Source organism: Panthera uncia (assembly GCF_023721935.1).
Source record: "Panthera uncia isolate 11264 chromosome C1 unlocalized genomic scaffold, Puncia_PCG_1.0 HiC_scaffold_3, whole genome shotgun sequence".
In the NCBI taxonomy this organism is placed as follows: domain Eukaryota; kingdom Metazoa; phylum Chordata; class Mammalia; order Carnivora; family Felidae; genus Panthera; species Panthera uncia.
The window spans coordinates 57,754,414-57,769,054 of NW_026057584.1; the positions used below are offsets into that span (position 1 = coordinate 57,754,414).

The window sequence follows — 14,641 nt, forward strand, 5'->3', positions numbered from 1 at the left end:
CGTCTCTCTCTGCCCCTCCCCTGCTCGCTCTCTCAAAATAAATAAACTTAAAAAAAAAAAAGCAAAACAATACAACAGGTCTATTTCATATGCACACAGGAGGAGGGGCTCACAGCAGGTAATTGAAAACCCCAAAGAGGCAGTTTCACCCAGTGGCTTCTATACCACTTGAACAAAGGATGATAAAGTGTGCTGAAGAGACCAGACAGAAGTGTTTTGGGCTTTAGAGGGGTTAGGGTGAGTTGTGGGAAGGGGACTGGGAAATGTTTAGTAAATAAGGGTTGTTTGGTAAGGTTTATTATGCAGACTCAAGTCATCTCAGATGATAAGAGTTGTTCCCCGAGTCATTGTGTTCTTCTCTCCCTGTTATCTCTTCCTTGTTGTAAAGCTATCCCCTCCCTTTACAAAGGGAAATTTATGCCCTGCCTTGAGTTGGAAAGGGGGCAGGCTAATTGTTTCTTCCATGCTGTTTCTTAATTGCCTTCAGTGCAAAATAATCCTTACCCTAAAATGGCATGTTCTGAACCCCTTCACTATCTAGATAAGAGCGAAAAAGAATTAGTTTAAACTTGTTTTATTTGATATTTCCATTATAGAAATGCAGACAAGGTGCAATGGGTTTGTCAATTTTATTTTGGGCTTGTTGTATATTTTAACAGTAATATTAATCATCCTAAGGAAGTTACCTAATTTCCTTTAATTCAAAAAATCTTTGAGTAAAGCAAAATAATTATTCAGCAATGTAAAACCTAATCACTTGTGTTACAAAGATGACTATTTAGGCAATCAGTGGAAGCTTATTGTGCATTTAATGTAGGACATAATCACTGTTTGTCTTGGGTTGTAACACCATTGGATTGGTACACCATTTATGGCCACCAGTTCCTCAGCCACGCCACTTTGTACGTGTTGAGAATGTTCATCCATGAGTAGGGTGCATTCAAGAACTTTCCTTTCATTTTACTTCATTCCCATAGGCTTGATAAAGCGCTTTTACCTTCAGCCAAAGATCTTACGATTTGAGGGACTCCATTGAGGGAATAGATCCTGATGTGTCCAAGACTCTAATATTAAATTACACAAAAGTTAATCTTGATTTCTGTTTTTTAAAGGTGATATCGGCTATATCAGCAATGCATGAATGCATTCTTCGTTTAAAAATTATATTACAGGGGTGCTAGGGTGGCTTAGTCGGTTGAAGATCTGACTCTTAGTTTTGGGTCAGGTTTTGATCTCAGGGTCATGGGATCGAGCCTCATGTTGGGCTGTATGCGGAGCATGGAGCCTGGGTTAAGATTCTCTCTCTCTCTCCGCCTCTGCCCTTCTCCCCCACTTGTGCTCACTCTCTCTCCAATAGAAAAAATTTTAATATATAAAAAAGAAAAACAAAATTATATTACAGATAATACTAAAACCTCTCTTTTGCCTTTCTAATGGGCCTATCAGTTCATTTCCTCCCCAACTGTCCTGGAAGGAAACCACTGGAACTTGGTATATATTTTTCCACAACTCTATATATCTATGAACACATATTAAAGCATTACATGTAAATGTGCTTTTCCTAAATGGTGTCATACTGTATAATTATTTCCTAACTTATGTTTGTATTTAATGGTTTGTCTTGGTGACTTCTTCATGTTAGTCCCTGTAGAGCTACACATTCCTCCAAGCTGTGCATTTACTATAAATCAGCTTACTTATTCCTCTATTGGTGTATATTGGCATAAATATATTTATTTTCATTTTTAATTTTTTAGTAAAAATTTTAAAACGTTTGTAATTTAATTTTTTAATTTTTTCTTTTGAGACAGAGAGAGAGGGCACAAGTGACCAAGGGGCAGAGAGAGAGAGAGAGAGAGAGGGATAGAATGAGAGAATCCCACAAGGGGCAGAGAGAGAAGGATGGAGAGAGAGGGATTGAAGCGGGGCTCACCTGGGGCTCGTGCTCACCCGACATGGGGCTGGAGCTCATCCAAAGCACGGTACGAGTTCACCCGACGTGGGACTCAAACTCATGAACTGTGAGATCACAACCTGAGCCAAAGTCAGTTGCTTAACAACTGAGCTACCCAGGCTCCCTATTTTTTATTTTTTTATTTTTTTAAATTATTGAAGTGTAATTGACATAGAATGTCATTAGTTTCAGGTATACAACATATTGATTCAGCAAATCTGTAGGTTACTCGGTGCTCAACACAATAAGTGTAGTCACCATCTGTCACCATACAACCTTACTACAATATTATTGACTACATTCCCTGTTATCTCCATGACTTATTTTATAACCGGAAGTTTGCACCTCTTTATCCCCTTTATCTATTTCACCCATCCCCTCCCTTTTGTTCCCCTCTGGCAACCATGAATTTGATCTCTGTGTTTAAGAGTCTGTTCACTTTGTTTTTTAGATTCTGTTTATAAGTGAAATCATATGGTATTTGTCTTTGACTTATTTCACTTTGCATAATATCTCCATATTATTACAAATGGCAAGATCCCATCCTTTTTTATGGCTGAGTAATTATATATATGTGTGTGTAACTATATATATATATGAATATGCTTTAATTATATTTATATATATAAGTATTATACTATATAATTATTATACATAATTTTATATATATATATATATGTTTTAATTATATATATATGCTTTAATTTGCCACAAATACAAAATGCAAAATTTTGAGTTAGGTTGTGGACATTTGCATTTTCACAAATATCTTTTTTTTTTCTTCCCAAATAGGTTGAAAACAGACCAAAGTATTATGGAAGAGAGTGAGTATGGATTATGAGAAAACATTTTATAGATTGGAATATGTAAGAGAGGCAGGTAAATGGATGCTTTTAGTAAAAATAAAAGCAAGATGAAGGAGGTATTCAAGTTTGAGTGAGTTAAATTGTTTTTTTCATTAGAAATAGAATTCTTCTAATTAGTGAAAATATGGAAAATAAAGATAAGTGTAGAGAAGAAAATAGCATGGAAAAATGTATATATGGAATGATGTTAAAATACAGATGCAATTCATATAGATAAGTAATACTAGATGTGTATGAGGAAAATGGATATATTTGTGTGTGTATGTATATATTAAGTGTATCAATACATATTCACATATGTATGTACAGTGGGATGGGTGGCTTTTTGTAACACTTTTCTTTATTGTCCAAATTTTCTAAAAGTGAATTTATGCTGTGCAGAAATAACTAATGTTCACAATTTGAAATATTACCTTCTGAGGCTCTGTCTTCCTAATGGTTTTACAACAATTAGGTATTACAATTTTACAGCCTGATTTTTCCACTTAATATTAATGAGCATTTTTCTATTTTATGAAAAATGTAATAATTTTTAAAGTCCTACTAATTTTTCTGAGTATATATATAAAAAAGAGAAATATAGGCCTTTGGAAAGAAAAATAAAAATCACCTAAAAATGAAGAATCCCATCATTCTTCAAATAAAATCATTTGTTTTTCAAGACTTATGATCGTATCAGATAAACAGTGATGTATATAGCAAATATTTTAAATGTTTTCAAAATTCTAAGTTTTCAAGACTTTTGTGACTAGAACACAGACACATAAGTTGGGGAGAGCCACTGTTGGTTTTTATAGTTGTACCATGATTTCGTCACTTTGCTGCTTCTGGCATTTAGTTTGCTTTTAAACTATATTATTAAAAATAACACCATCAGAAACATCTTAGCGCATAAAGCTTTTTCTGGGGTTGAAATTTTGGTTCAACTGATATGAACAGTTTTACAGTTCTTTAAATACCCTTGTTGTCAAGTTCTTTTCCAAAACTTGTGTCCTTTAATGAGATTTTCTTTTAAATTAATTGAGTTTTTAAAAACAAATAAATACTAAATTTTACTAATTTGATTAATTAATGTCATTTAAACGTAAAACAAAATGCCAGTATGCTAATCTAATGGAATGTGCAACTACCAGGGATTGGTTACCATCTTCTTGCCTCCAGCAGAGTCTGATGGACCTGGTTCTGAACGACTGAGGAATATATGGAAATAAGAAATTCCTGGAGTCTCCTTTCAGACCTAGCTGCCCTGATTGTTATGACTTGAACATTTGTATCATGAACTGTTTTAAGACTTGAATTGAGAAAGACAGAACTGTTCCCCCGAGAACGACTCCGGAAGCTCAGCACTTACCCGCTAGTATAGTTCCTAAATTATTAAGGTGCCGTTTCAGGGCCTTTTTTTTTTTTTTTTTTAATTTTTTTTTTTTTCAACGTTTTTTTATTTATTTTTGGGACAGAGAGAGACAGAGCATGAACGGGGGAGGGGCAGAGAGAGAGGGAGACACAGAATCGGAAACAGGCTCCAGGCTCCGAGCCAATCAGCCCAGAGCCTGACGCGGGGCTCAAACTCACGGACCGCGAGATCGTGACCTGGCTGAAGTCGGACGCTTAACCGACTGCGCCACCCAGGCGCCCCATCAGGGCCTTTTAAATGTATCATTCCATAATCAGATGACGTTTGTTTCTTTCATACCAGTAAAAACCGCGGTTTCACTCGAGCAGTCTCTCAGTTCACTTATCCTTGAATTACTGAAAGGATGTAATGTCCGTGTAAGTTCTCTGTAAATTGTAAGTCACCATACAGATACAAGGTGGTTTTTAGTTTTTAGTATTAATCAGCAGTCACCGCTAACATTTTCTTTCTTTGTCAGTGTTTCCTGTCCGAATGCTATAAATGAATCCACTGCCTTTGGGTAAAGAATGTGTTATTTATGTTTTTTTTCTTCGTGCTTTTTTTTCCACGTTAATCAAAAATAGGGTTTTAGCAGGGAGCGAAAGCAAGTATTCCTGTTGTTTGCTTTTGGCTTGAGTATCCAGTGATGCAGATTATGCACATTATTGGGCAATCATGCCAATTAAGGGCAACCCAGGGTCCTGGCAGCTTGCCAACATAGACTGTGAGCCAAAATTCTGGAGCAGTGCCACTAGCGTGAAGGAAGGAAATGGGACACATTTCTGTATATTTTTTAGTACGTCCATATGGTCAGCTGGCTACATAAGAAGGAGATTGTCCTCTTGAGAGAGGTGGTTTGATCTTCCCTTAGATGGATGTGAATTTTGATTTCACAATTGTTAAATGGATTGGAGAACTACCTTGGTGCGGTTCTCATTACCGCAGAGAAGCTGGCCAGGAGCCAGGCCCAGAGAAACACAAGCAGAGTTAAACCCAACTGCTCCCCTTCGATTATATGGCAGTACTTTGTCTAGGTGGAGGGTTTTGTTTTATCTTGCTTCATTGAGAAAGGTGGAAAGCATTCAGTTTCTGAAATGACTTTTTTCTTAGATTTCACGGCATGATCTCCCGAGAAGAAGCAGACCAGCTCTTGAGTGTGGCTGAGGGGAGTTACCTCATTCGCGAGAGCCAGCGTCAGCCAGGAACCTACACTTTGGCTTTAAGGTTGGTCATGGACCTGTAATTATAACTGTGCTTCATTTAAAACCCTCTTAATAGAGGGCTTTAAATTTTAAAAGCATCCAGCATGTAATTGAATTGGTTCTTGTTTTCTTGGGACCTAATTACCATTTTAATAGCTTTGAGACCCTTAAAAAATTCCTCATGAATGGTAGCACTCAGTAATTAAGAATTGAAAAACTTTTAAAGCATTTTTATTGTAGCTGCTTTCTTCTATTTCATCTTACCCATTCTCCCCCGTCTGCCCTGCTGTGTCAGCTCCCATCTATTTCTTGAATAAGGAAAGGAGCTAAGAAAAGATCTTTGTAACTCATAAAATTAAAGCCAATATCATTTCTCTTCGGATGGCTTTTGGCTGAAGCAGCTTTTCTTGAGAGCTCTTGGCTCTTTCCTGTCAACTAAACTTTGCCTAGTATTTTGGCTGTTCTTAGCTTATAGTACAGTGCCCAGAAACAAATATTTCCATTGACCCTGCAATAAAAACAGAACAGTAATACAGTAGCATGCTTATCCATTGGGCTTACCTTACGTCACGCCTCGACCCTCATTTAATCTTCTCAGCAACTCTAGGATATATGTACTGTCAGTATCGCCACGTTGCAGATGAGGAAACTGAGGACCTAGTGATTGAATAACTTGGCCAAGGTCATACATTTAATAATTTGTGTAGCTGATATGTGAACCCAAATAATCTGGCTTCAGAGTCTGTGTTCTTACTCACTCTACATTGCTGCCTCTCCAAAGGCCTGGAATATTTACCTGTTGTCTTTGTTCATTCATTCATCTATTCTTTCGAAAAGACTTAAAAGTAGAAACTTCCTAAGAAAAAGGTCAAAGACATGACAATTTCCTTTGGTAGCCACTAGGAGAGAACAGAAAGATGATGTTATTGCTGTAATATGAGCGTGTTGAATGCTTTCTCCAATCACTTATGCCTGTTTGAGCGAGCAGGGACTGCTCTTAATTTCATCCACAAGACTTAATCTTTCTGACAAGGAGAACAATATGATTCAGTACTTTTTTGTACTGAATTCTGGATTAATTGTGTACTTGCAGAATAAAGCTCATTGCATGTGTGGAAATCGGCTTTTTATGGCAAATTATAAAGTGTAAATCCCCCTTCAATTATTTAATTATATTGTTCTTCAGGTTTACATTGTGGCATACAGGGGAAAAAAATCTGGGCTGGGAATTCAGATAGTTATTTTATTACCACTAAATGAACTAAAGACTGATTCGGCATAAATCATACAGAACTTCCTAAAGTCAGTTTTTTCTTCTTTCCACTCATAACATTTTGTAATTCTAGGATTCTGCAACACCTCATTTCCAAATAGTCTGGTCATCTGTGTGTCTAGGGTAAACGAGTGTACATGTAAAGATTTATAGACCAGAATAACAAAGAAGGAAGGGTGGGGGTGAGGGGGAGACAGGTGTCTGCACAACACTCTTCTTCCTTTCCCCTTTATTGCCATCTGCCCTAAATCCCTTTGAGATCACGTAGTAAGTTACAGAACTGAATTTGAGCTCAGTCTTGCCTGATTGCCAGGTTCAGGTACTTTCCATTATGCCATTTTGCCACTCATCTTCTAGCATGGCTGTCACTCAGTTTTCACTGAAGGACATCAGTAAACACCCTAGGGTCAAGGGTTCGCTGTAGAGAAAAGTAGCACCCAAGGCCCTCAAGCTCTACCTCTTTGCCACCCTCTCACCCTCTCTCATGCTACCCCTAACTGTCATTTTTGAATCACTTTCCCTCCACTCCAGCCCAGGAAATCCTAGAATAGAGAATAGAGGAGATTAGATTGTTGGGGATGTTTTTAACTCATATGTCTTGGGGAACCCTACAGCCTTCCTTTTGTTATTGAAAATGACCATAAAATTGTCACATGGAAAAGAAATAGTAATGAGTAAAAGCGGTGGTAGTGGGAGTAGGGAATTTGTGAGTACACATTGTGAGTAATTTATGTGCTAAAATATGATCTTCCTTGCTTTGAGCTAGATGTACAGCAGGGAAGTGTTAAGGAGAATATGAAAATAAGTCGTATTGATGTATCTGATAGTCCCCGTTTCAAATGGTGCTTCTCCCAATTCACAGCAGTTTGTTTTGTTTTTAACGTAATGCACTATTTCTTCGGGAACCAGTTTTATAATTTACAGGCATCAGCGTTCATTATGCTTTTACTGTGTTAACCGTGGGCCCTTAAGTTTGGAACACGTCCTTGAACGCAAGTTGCCCCATTGGCACCTCAACCTCATTGTGTCCAAAACTGAACTCACCAGTTTTACTCCCAAATATGCTGTAACATCTATATTCCCTTTGTTAGCTGATGACACTATGATTTCGTCAGTCCATAAGACTGAAACCAAGACATCACTTTTCTTTTTTCTCTTAGCTCTATTTTAAGATGTTTGTAGGCCCCGGCACTACTCCCTTTAGAGGCCCTCCCCTCATATCACACAGCAAACGCTATATCCCATATCAGATATATATTTTTTGGTGTTAAGATTGTTTAGGTTTTTTTAAAAATTAATGCTTTTAAAATTAACTTTAATTTCGAGTTTACCTTTTGTATTTGGGAGCGCACCTTTTTTTTTTTCCTTCGTATTGCATAGCTTTTCATAGACCGGAAAGCCCAAGGTACCGTGCCTGTATTATCTCATGGTTAAGAGGACTTTTCCTTCTTGCTCATCTCACACGGCCAAACCCAACAGTCTTTTATTTTTTCAGGTGTCTCAAATTTTACCCTTCTTTTTGACTTCAAGATTAGTGCCATAACTGCTTGGAAATCTCCCTCCATCCAGCTTTGTTTCCTTGAATGTGTCTTACACAGTGTCATTCATGACCAGTCTTGAAACCTGCTGCAGTAGTCAGCAAAGTTGTGGTGTCGAGTGGGGCACAAGCTTTCAAAGAACATACCTCCCTCCATCGCTGGCATCTCCCCACTATCGTGGAGCCTAATCCTTCACTGATGATCTTTGTGTAGAATGTGAGGTATTACATAGGGGGACTATGTATTGTGTGTGTGCTGTCACAATACCAGTTTTCCCATAATCAGAAAAGAGATTCCCAGTACACAGCGTGGGAGGTCTTCCGTAGTTAACATCTAACTTTCCTCTTGAGCAGCATCTTCTCCCATACCCTGTCCCAGCCTGAATTTCAGGCCAGATTTGTCTGGCTTTTTGGCCTTTGCTCATGTTGACCCCTTGGTTCCATGAAAATGATTGTTGCTCAGTGAAAGTTTTTTATACACTGAAGGCATACAGACAGGCATCCACGTGAAGGTAGAATGCTGGCCCAAGCACTAGATTATGTATCATGAAGCATGAAGTATTTCAAAGTGACTTTGGAGTTTTCTGTGTATTGATGTTGACGACGTTTAGATTAGTTACAGTTTTTTATTTTTTTTTTAATTAATTTTTTTTTTTAACGTTTATTTATTTTTGAGACAGAGAGAGACAGAGCATGAATGGGGGAGGGTCAGAGAGAGAGGGAGACACAGAATCCATAACAGGCTCTAGGCTCTCAGCGGTCAGCACAGAGCTCGACGCGGGGCTCGAACTCACGGACCGCGAGATCGTGACCTGAGCTGAAGTCGGACGCTTAACCGACTGAGCCACCCAGGCGCCCCAGATTAGTTACAGTTTTAATGACATATGGCAAGTACCACTTATTAAAAAAAAATCCAAGATAATTTAAGGAGTTTGATTTGGAAAACATTTGTACAATTTTCATAGTTTTAGAACCAATTCTTTTTTTTTTTAATATTTATTTATTTTTGAGACAGGAAGAGGCAGCATGAACGGGGGAGGGTCAGAGAGAGAGCGAGACACAGAATCCGAAACAGGCTCCAGGCTCTGAGCTGTCAGCACAGAGCCCGACACGGGGCTCGAACTCACGGACCGTGAGATCATGACCTGAGCTGAAGTCGGACGCTTAACCGACTGAGCCACCCAGGCGCCCCAGAACTAATTCTTTAAAAACATACATCATTATATAATGTTTTTTACTAGAAGAAAAAAATTAGGTTCAGTGTTGTACATACAGAGTGATAAATGAAAAGGGATAGGACTAGCGCATGTTTTATATTGTCCTTTTTATTAAATGTAAACATATACAAATGAATACTTACAAGAAATATAAAAGTTATTAAATAACATGTTACTATAACTGTTACATGCTCAGCCTGTATTTTAAGAAAAGTCATTGCCTTTGGAGTCTCCTTTGTACTGTATATGCCTCCCTTATTCCTTCCTTTTGCCTCCTGTCCATCACACTAGCTAACTTACCCTGATTATCATTCCCTACCTTTCTTTTAAAAAAAAATTATTTTTAATGTTTATTTTGAGAAAGAATGTGAGCGGGAGAGAGGCGGGGGGAGTGAGGGGGGGAGGGGAGACACAGAATTCAAAGCAGCTCCTAGCTCCGAGCTGACTGACACAGGGCTCCAACTCATGAACCATGAGATCAGGACCTGAGCTGAAGTCGGACATTTAATTGACTGAGCCACCCAGGCGCCTCCCGCCCCCTGCTTTTCTCTAAAGGCTTATAATTTATGTTTGTATCCTTACATAATACATTGTTTACATTTGTTCATTTTTGAACTTCAAGGAAATAGAAAACGTAGTATGTATTCTTCAGTTTTTTTTCACTCCGCATTGTATTCCCGGTATTTCTTCTTACTGTAGAATATGGCTATAATTCATTTATTTTCACTGCTATATAGCCACTAAATAAATACAGTATAATTTGTTTATCCATCCTGTTATCAATGGACAGGTGGGTGGTTTCTAGTTTGGTGCTGTTAAAAACAGTCCTGCCATGTGTAATAATCTTGTAAATGTCTCCTGGTATACATGAAGATTTTCTCTAGAATATTTACTTAGATGTAAAATTGCTACTTTTGCTTTATTAAATAATGACAGTTTTTTCCAAAGTAGTTATGCTGATGTTTATTCCACAACACTGTATGAGAATTCCTGTTGTTTTCCTTTTTGTTTTCACTTAATACCATCAGACGTTATGTGAGTCTGATGGTATCTGCTGGTTAATTTGAATGTCTCCGATTCCAAATGAGATTGAGAATCTTTTCATGTTTATTTACTATTCACATTTTCTTTTCTGTGAAATGTGCACTCAAACCCCCTGCCCTTTCTTCTTTTGGGTTGCATGGCATTTTCCTGTTGACTCATGAAAGTCCATTTGTTCTGGATACTAATCATTGCGTTCTATATGAATTGAATTTGTCTCCTTCAAATTTGTGACTTGTCCCTTATTTCTATTTATGGTGTTTTTAAGTTTTAATTTTAGATAAAGTATATTATCCATTTACATTTAACGTAATTACTGATATATTTTGGTTTAAATATTTATTTTCTATTTCTTTTCTATTTAACTTGTTTCATGTTTCTTTTGTTGATTTATTAGATAAGTCCATTTTTTATTCCATTTTTTTTCTCCCTGTTAACTTGAGCTATACATTATTTTACTGTTATTTTAATGGTTAAAAGATTAATGATTAAGATTAATGGTTAAACATGTGCCCTTGACTCGTTTATATTTAATATAAATGATGGCTTCTATCACTTTCCCGATACTGCCAGAAAATTAAGTCCCTCTAAATTCCATTTCCCTCCCTCCTACCTTTTGTCTTGTTACTTTTAGATATTTTATTTCTACATGTATCTTAAACCCTACCGTACCTTATTATTGTTTCAACAGAAAACATTTAGTCAGTATTTTTCCATATTTACTCATATTTACCCCCTCATTGTTTTTCATTCTTTCCTGTAATTTTGTGTTTTCTTAGAATTACCTTCCTTTTGCTTGAAAAACTCTTTTAGTATTTCTCTGACTGTATGTTTATTCAGGATAAATTATTTTCTGACTTTTCTAAAATTATTTTGCTTTCTGAATGAAATTTCTGACTTTTATTTCTCTGAACTTTAGTTTGGACATTTTCTATTGACCTTTCAGTTTACTAGTCCTGTATTCTGCTGTTTTTATCAGCTATTAAATCCATCCATTGAGTTCCTTGTTTCATATACTGTGTTACTTAGATGCAGAATTTTCTTTCTTTCATTCTTCTTTTTTTAAGGTTCTAATTCTCAGGTGAAATTTCCCATATTTTCCAGGTTATTCTTGAGTAATGACTTATCAAAACAGTTGTTCGCTGCAAATAATGTAGAATTACATGAGTACTGCACCATGAATTCTTGGAAATAGTGAAATAAGAAGGTGAAAGACTAGTGCAGACTAATATAAGTGATCATATGAAATGATCTTTTAAATATTTGGTATCTGTTTTCTCATTGCCACTGCTGTACCTGCTGATAAGGGTGCAAACAATTTCTGTATGTAGGTCTAATCCCAACACATTCAAAACTAGTTTTTTCAACAGGTTTATCTGAAAATTACATTTTTTTTTTAAATTTTAACGTTTATTTATTTTTGAGACAGAGAGAAAGCATGAACAGGGGAGGGGCAGAGAGAGAGGGAGACACAGAATCCGAAACAGGATCCAGGCTCCGAGCGGTCAGCACAGAGCCCGACGCGGGGCTCGAACTCATGGACCGTGAGATCATGACCTGACCCGAAGTCGGACGCTTAACTGACCGAGCCACCCAGGCGCCCCTGAAAATTACATATTTTTTATGGCATTGATGTGAATGCAAAAAGGTCTTTACTGTCTCAACAAATTTATAAATAATATTGTGATCCCCAGTAGCTGTTTATCTTGTCTGCATTAAGTGTACAAGAGGTGAGCCGTTGCTCAACTCTAGGACCTTACTATTATTCTTCCTAAGCTATTCATTTAATGTGGGGCACACTCGCTTGGATTCCATCCAAGAATTTTCTTAGAAATATGAAAACACGTCTTTATATCAATGTTGTGCATTTAATATGGTGTTGGGATTAAAGTTATACATTACATTGATTTATTGTGCTCTCTGATAACATTGGTTCCCTTTGATATGAACTATCCCTTTTTCTCAGTGGCCTGATGTACTAAATTTGTTCATTTTTACTGACAAGAAATATATAATCTTACGTTTGTATTTTACTAAAACTAGAAAATAACGCTGGAAGAAGAAACATTTAAAATGCTAATTATAGGGGTGGTGGGATGGCCTCAGTTGGTTAAGTGGCTGACTTCCGCTCAGGTCACGCTCAGGTCATCTCTTGGTTTGTGAGTTTGAGCCCTGGATTGGGCTCTGCACTCACAGTGAGGAGCCTGCTTGGGATTCCCTCTCTCTTTCTTTCTCCCCCCCCCCCCCCCCCCCTCTCTCTGCCCTTCTCCCACTTGTGCTTTCTCTCTCAAAATAAATAAACAAACTTAAAAAAATAAATAAAACACTAATGATCTAATCAGGAAACTTTTCAGTTAAACTATAGGTTGAAAGAGAAGACGGTTAGAGGGAATAAGGAATTGAGATTTTAAAACATCTGTCACAAAATATGATTGCAATTCCCTATTCTCACTGTTGGAATTTTGGAAATAGCTGTAGTAGCTTAGAGCTTGACAAACATGAGTTCCAGTTGCCTGACCTTATTATATATATTTAACCTCTCTGAGCTTTAGTTTCCTATTTGTGAAGTGGGAATTATAATCCCGCACTGGGGTCTGTACTGACAGCTCAGAGTGTAGAGTTTACTTTGGATTCTGTGTCTCATTCTCTCTCTGTCCATCCCCCACTTGCGCTGTGTCTCTGTCTCTCAAAAATAAGTAAATGTGGGGTGCCTGGGTGGCTCAGTCAGTTGAGTGTCCGACTTCGGCTCAGGTCATGATCTTGCAGTCTGTGAGTTCGAGCCCCTTATCGGGCTCTGTGCTGATGGCTCAGAGCCTGGAGCCTGCTTTGGATTCTGTGTCTCCCTCTTTCTCTGCCGCTCCCCTGCTCATGCTCTGTCTCTCTCTGTCTCAAAAAAAATAAAAATAAATAAAAATAAAATAAAAACATTAAAAAAAAATAAGTAAATGTAAAAAAAAATTCAAAATAGGTAAACTCTACTGGCTCAAACAATAAATTACTTAAGGAAATACCTCATATAATGAGAAATTTAGAAATGCAATAACATGGATGATCAGTATCCCAGTGATGTTATCAAGGACTTATCTTTTTGTTTTTATTCATGGCCACTCACAACATCAGCTCCAATCTCAGGCTGGCTTTCCTTGTGGTCAAAAGGTGGTTGTCAGGGCATTTAGAGTTGTATGCCTCCTTATTTATGCCTGGCAGGGGAGGACAGGGGAACTTCATTTTTCTCAGGTAGTATGCCTTCCTTTAAGGTTGACCAGGCCTCTCCAGGTCTCCCTTTTCCATCCCTGAGCCAATAATAATATGCAGGGAAATGCTGTACCAATTGCTTGTCTAACCACATGGTTCTAGAGCTGGGAGATAGGGTCAGTCTCTTCTTCAAGATAAGGCTGGAGAGGAAGTCTGGATGACCAAACAAAATCTGGTTTTCTTTTCTTGTTTTATTTTATTTTATTAAAAAAATTTTTTTTTAATGTTTATTCATTTTTGAGAGAGTGACTGAGCATGAGTGGGGGAAGGGCAGAGAGAGAAAGGGAGGCACAGGATCTGAAGCAGGCTCCAGGCTCTGAGCTGTCAGCAGAGAACCCAACGCGGGGCTTGAACTCACAAACTGTGAGATCACAACTTGAGCCAAAGTTGGATGCCCAATGGACTGAGCCACCCAGGTGCCCCTCTTTTCTTGTATTAAAAGAAGGAAGAAGGTGGAGTGGGGAGAGAAAATGGATACCAGTTACATAATAGGACATAATAGGTAGTCATTAGTTTCCTTGTTAGAAAGTGAAGGTCATTCTGTGATATAATTCTTCAAATCTTTCCATCCTGATCAGTCTCTTATTAAAGTAGTATATCCAATTTTAGCTTTGGTAAATAGTAAGAAAATATGGTATTAGCTCCAAAGAAAGTTTTATATGAGGCCAGGCACCAGAGTTTTGTAAATTCTGTTTTAATGATGTTCTGTTGGCTATACTATTTTCAAAATTAAAAAAATATATATATTTTCCAAACTGATTTTAAAGTCAGTATTTTAAAGGTGATTGGAAAACCTAATTATGTTAATATATAATTTTAGCACAGTGAAATCCATCATACTTTGACTAATATATACCTTAAAATATTTATCCCTGGTGTGTCACAGATGTACCAAGGCCTTTT

The 14,641-nt window shown here is 37.4% G+C and overlaps 1 protein-coding gene across 1 annotated transcript in view; it reads left to right on the forward strand.

Moving 5' to 3' along the window:
- Positions 1-14,641, forward strand: part of CHN1 (chimerin 1) — a 201,471-nt gene that overhangs the window by 66,248 nt on the left and 120,582 nt on the right. Inside the window, exons 5-6 of the mRNA XM_049616020.1 lie at positions 2,747-2,778; positions 5,324-5,437. Of these exons, the coding sequence (XP_049471977.1) occupies positions 2,747-2,778; positions 5,324-5,437 (146 nt within the window). The remainder of the gene's footprint in view (positions 1-2,746; positions 2,779-5,323; positions 5,438-14,641) is intronic.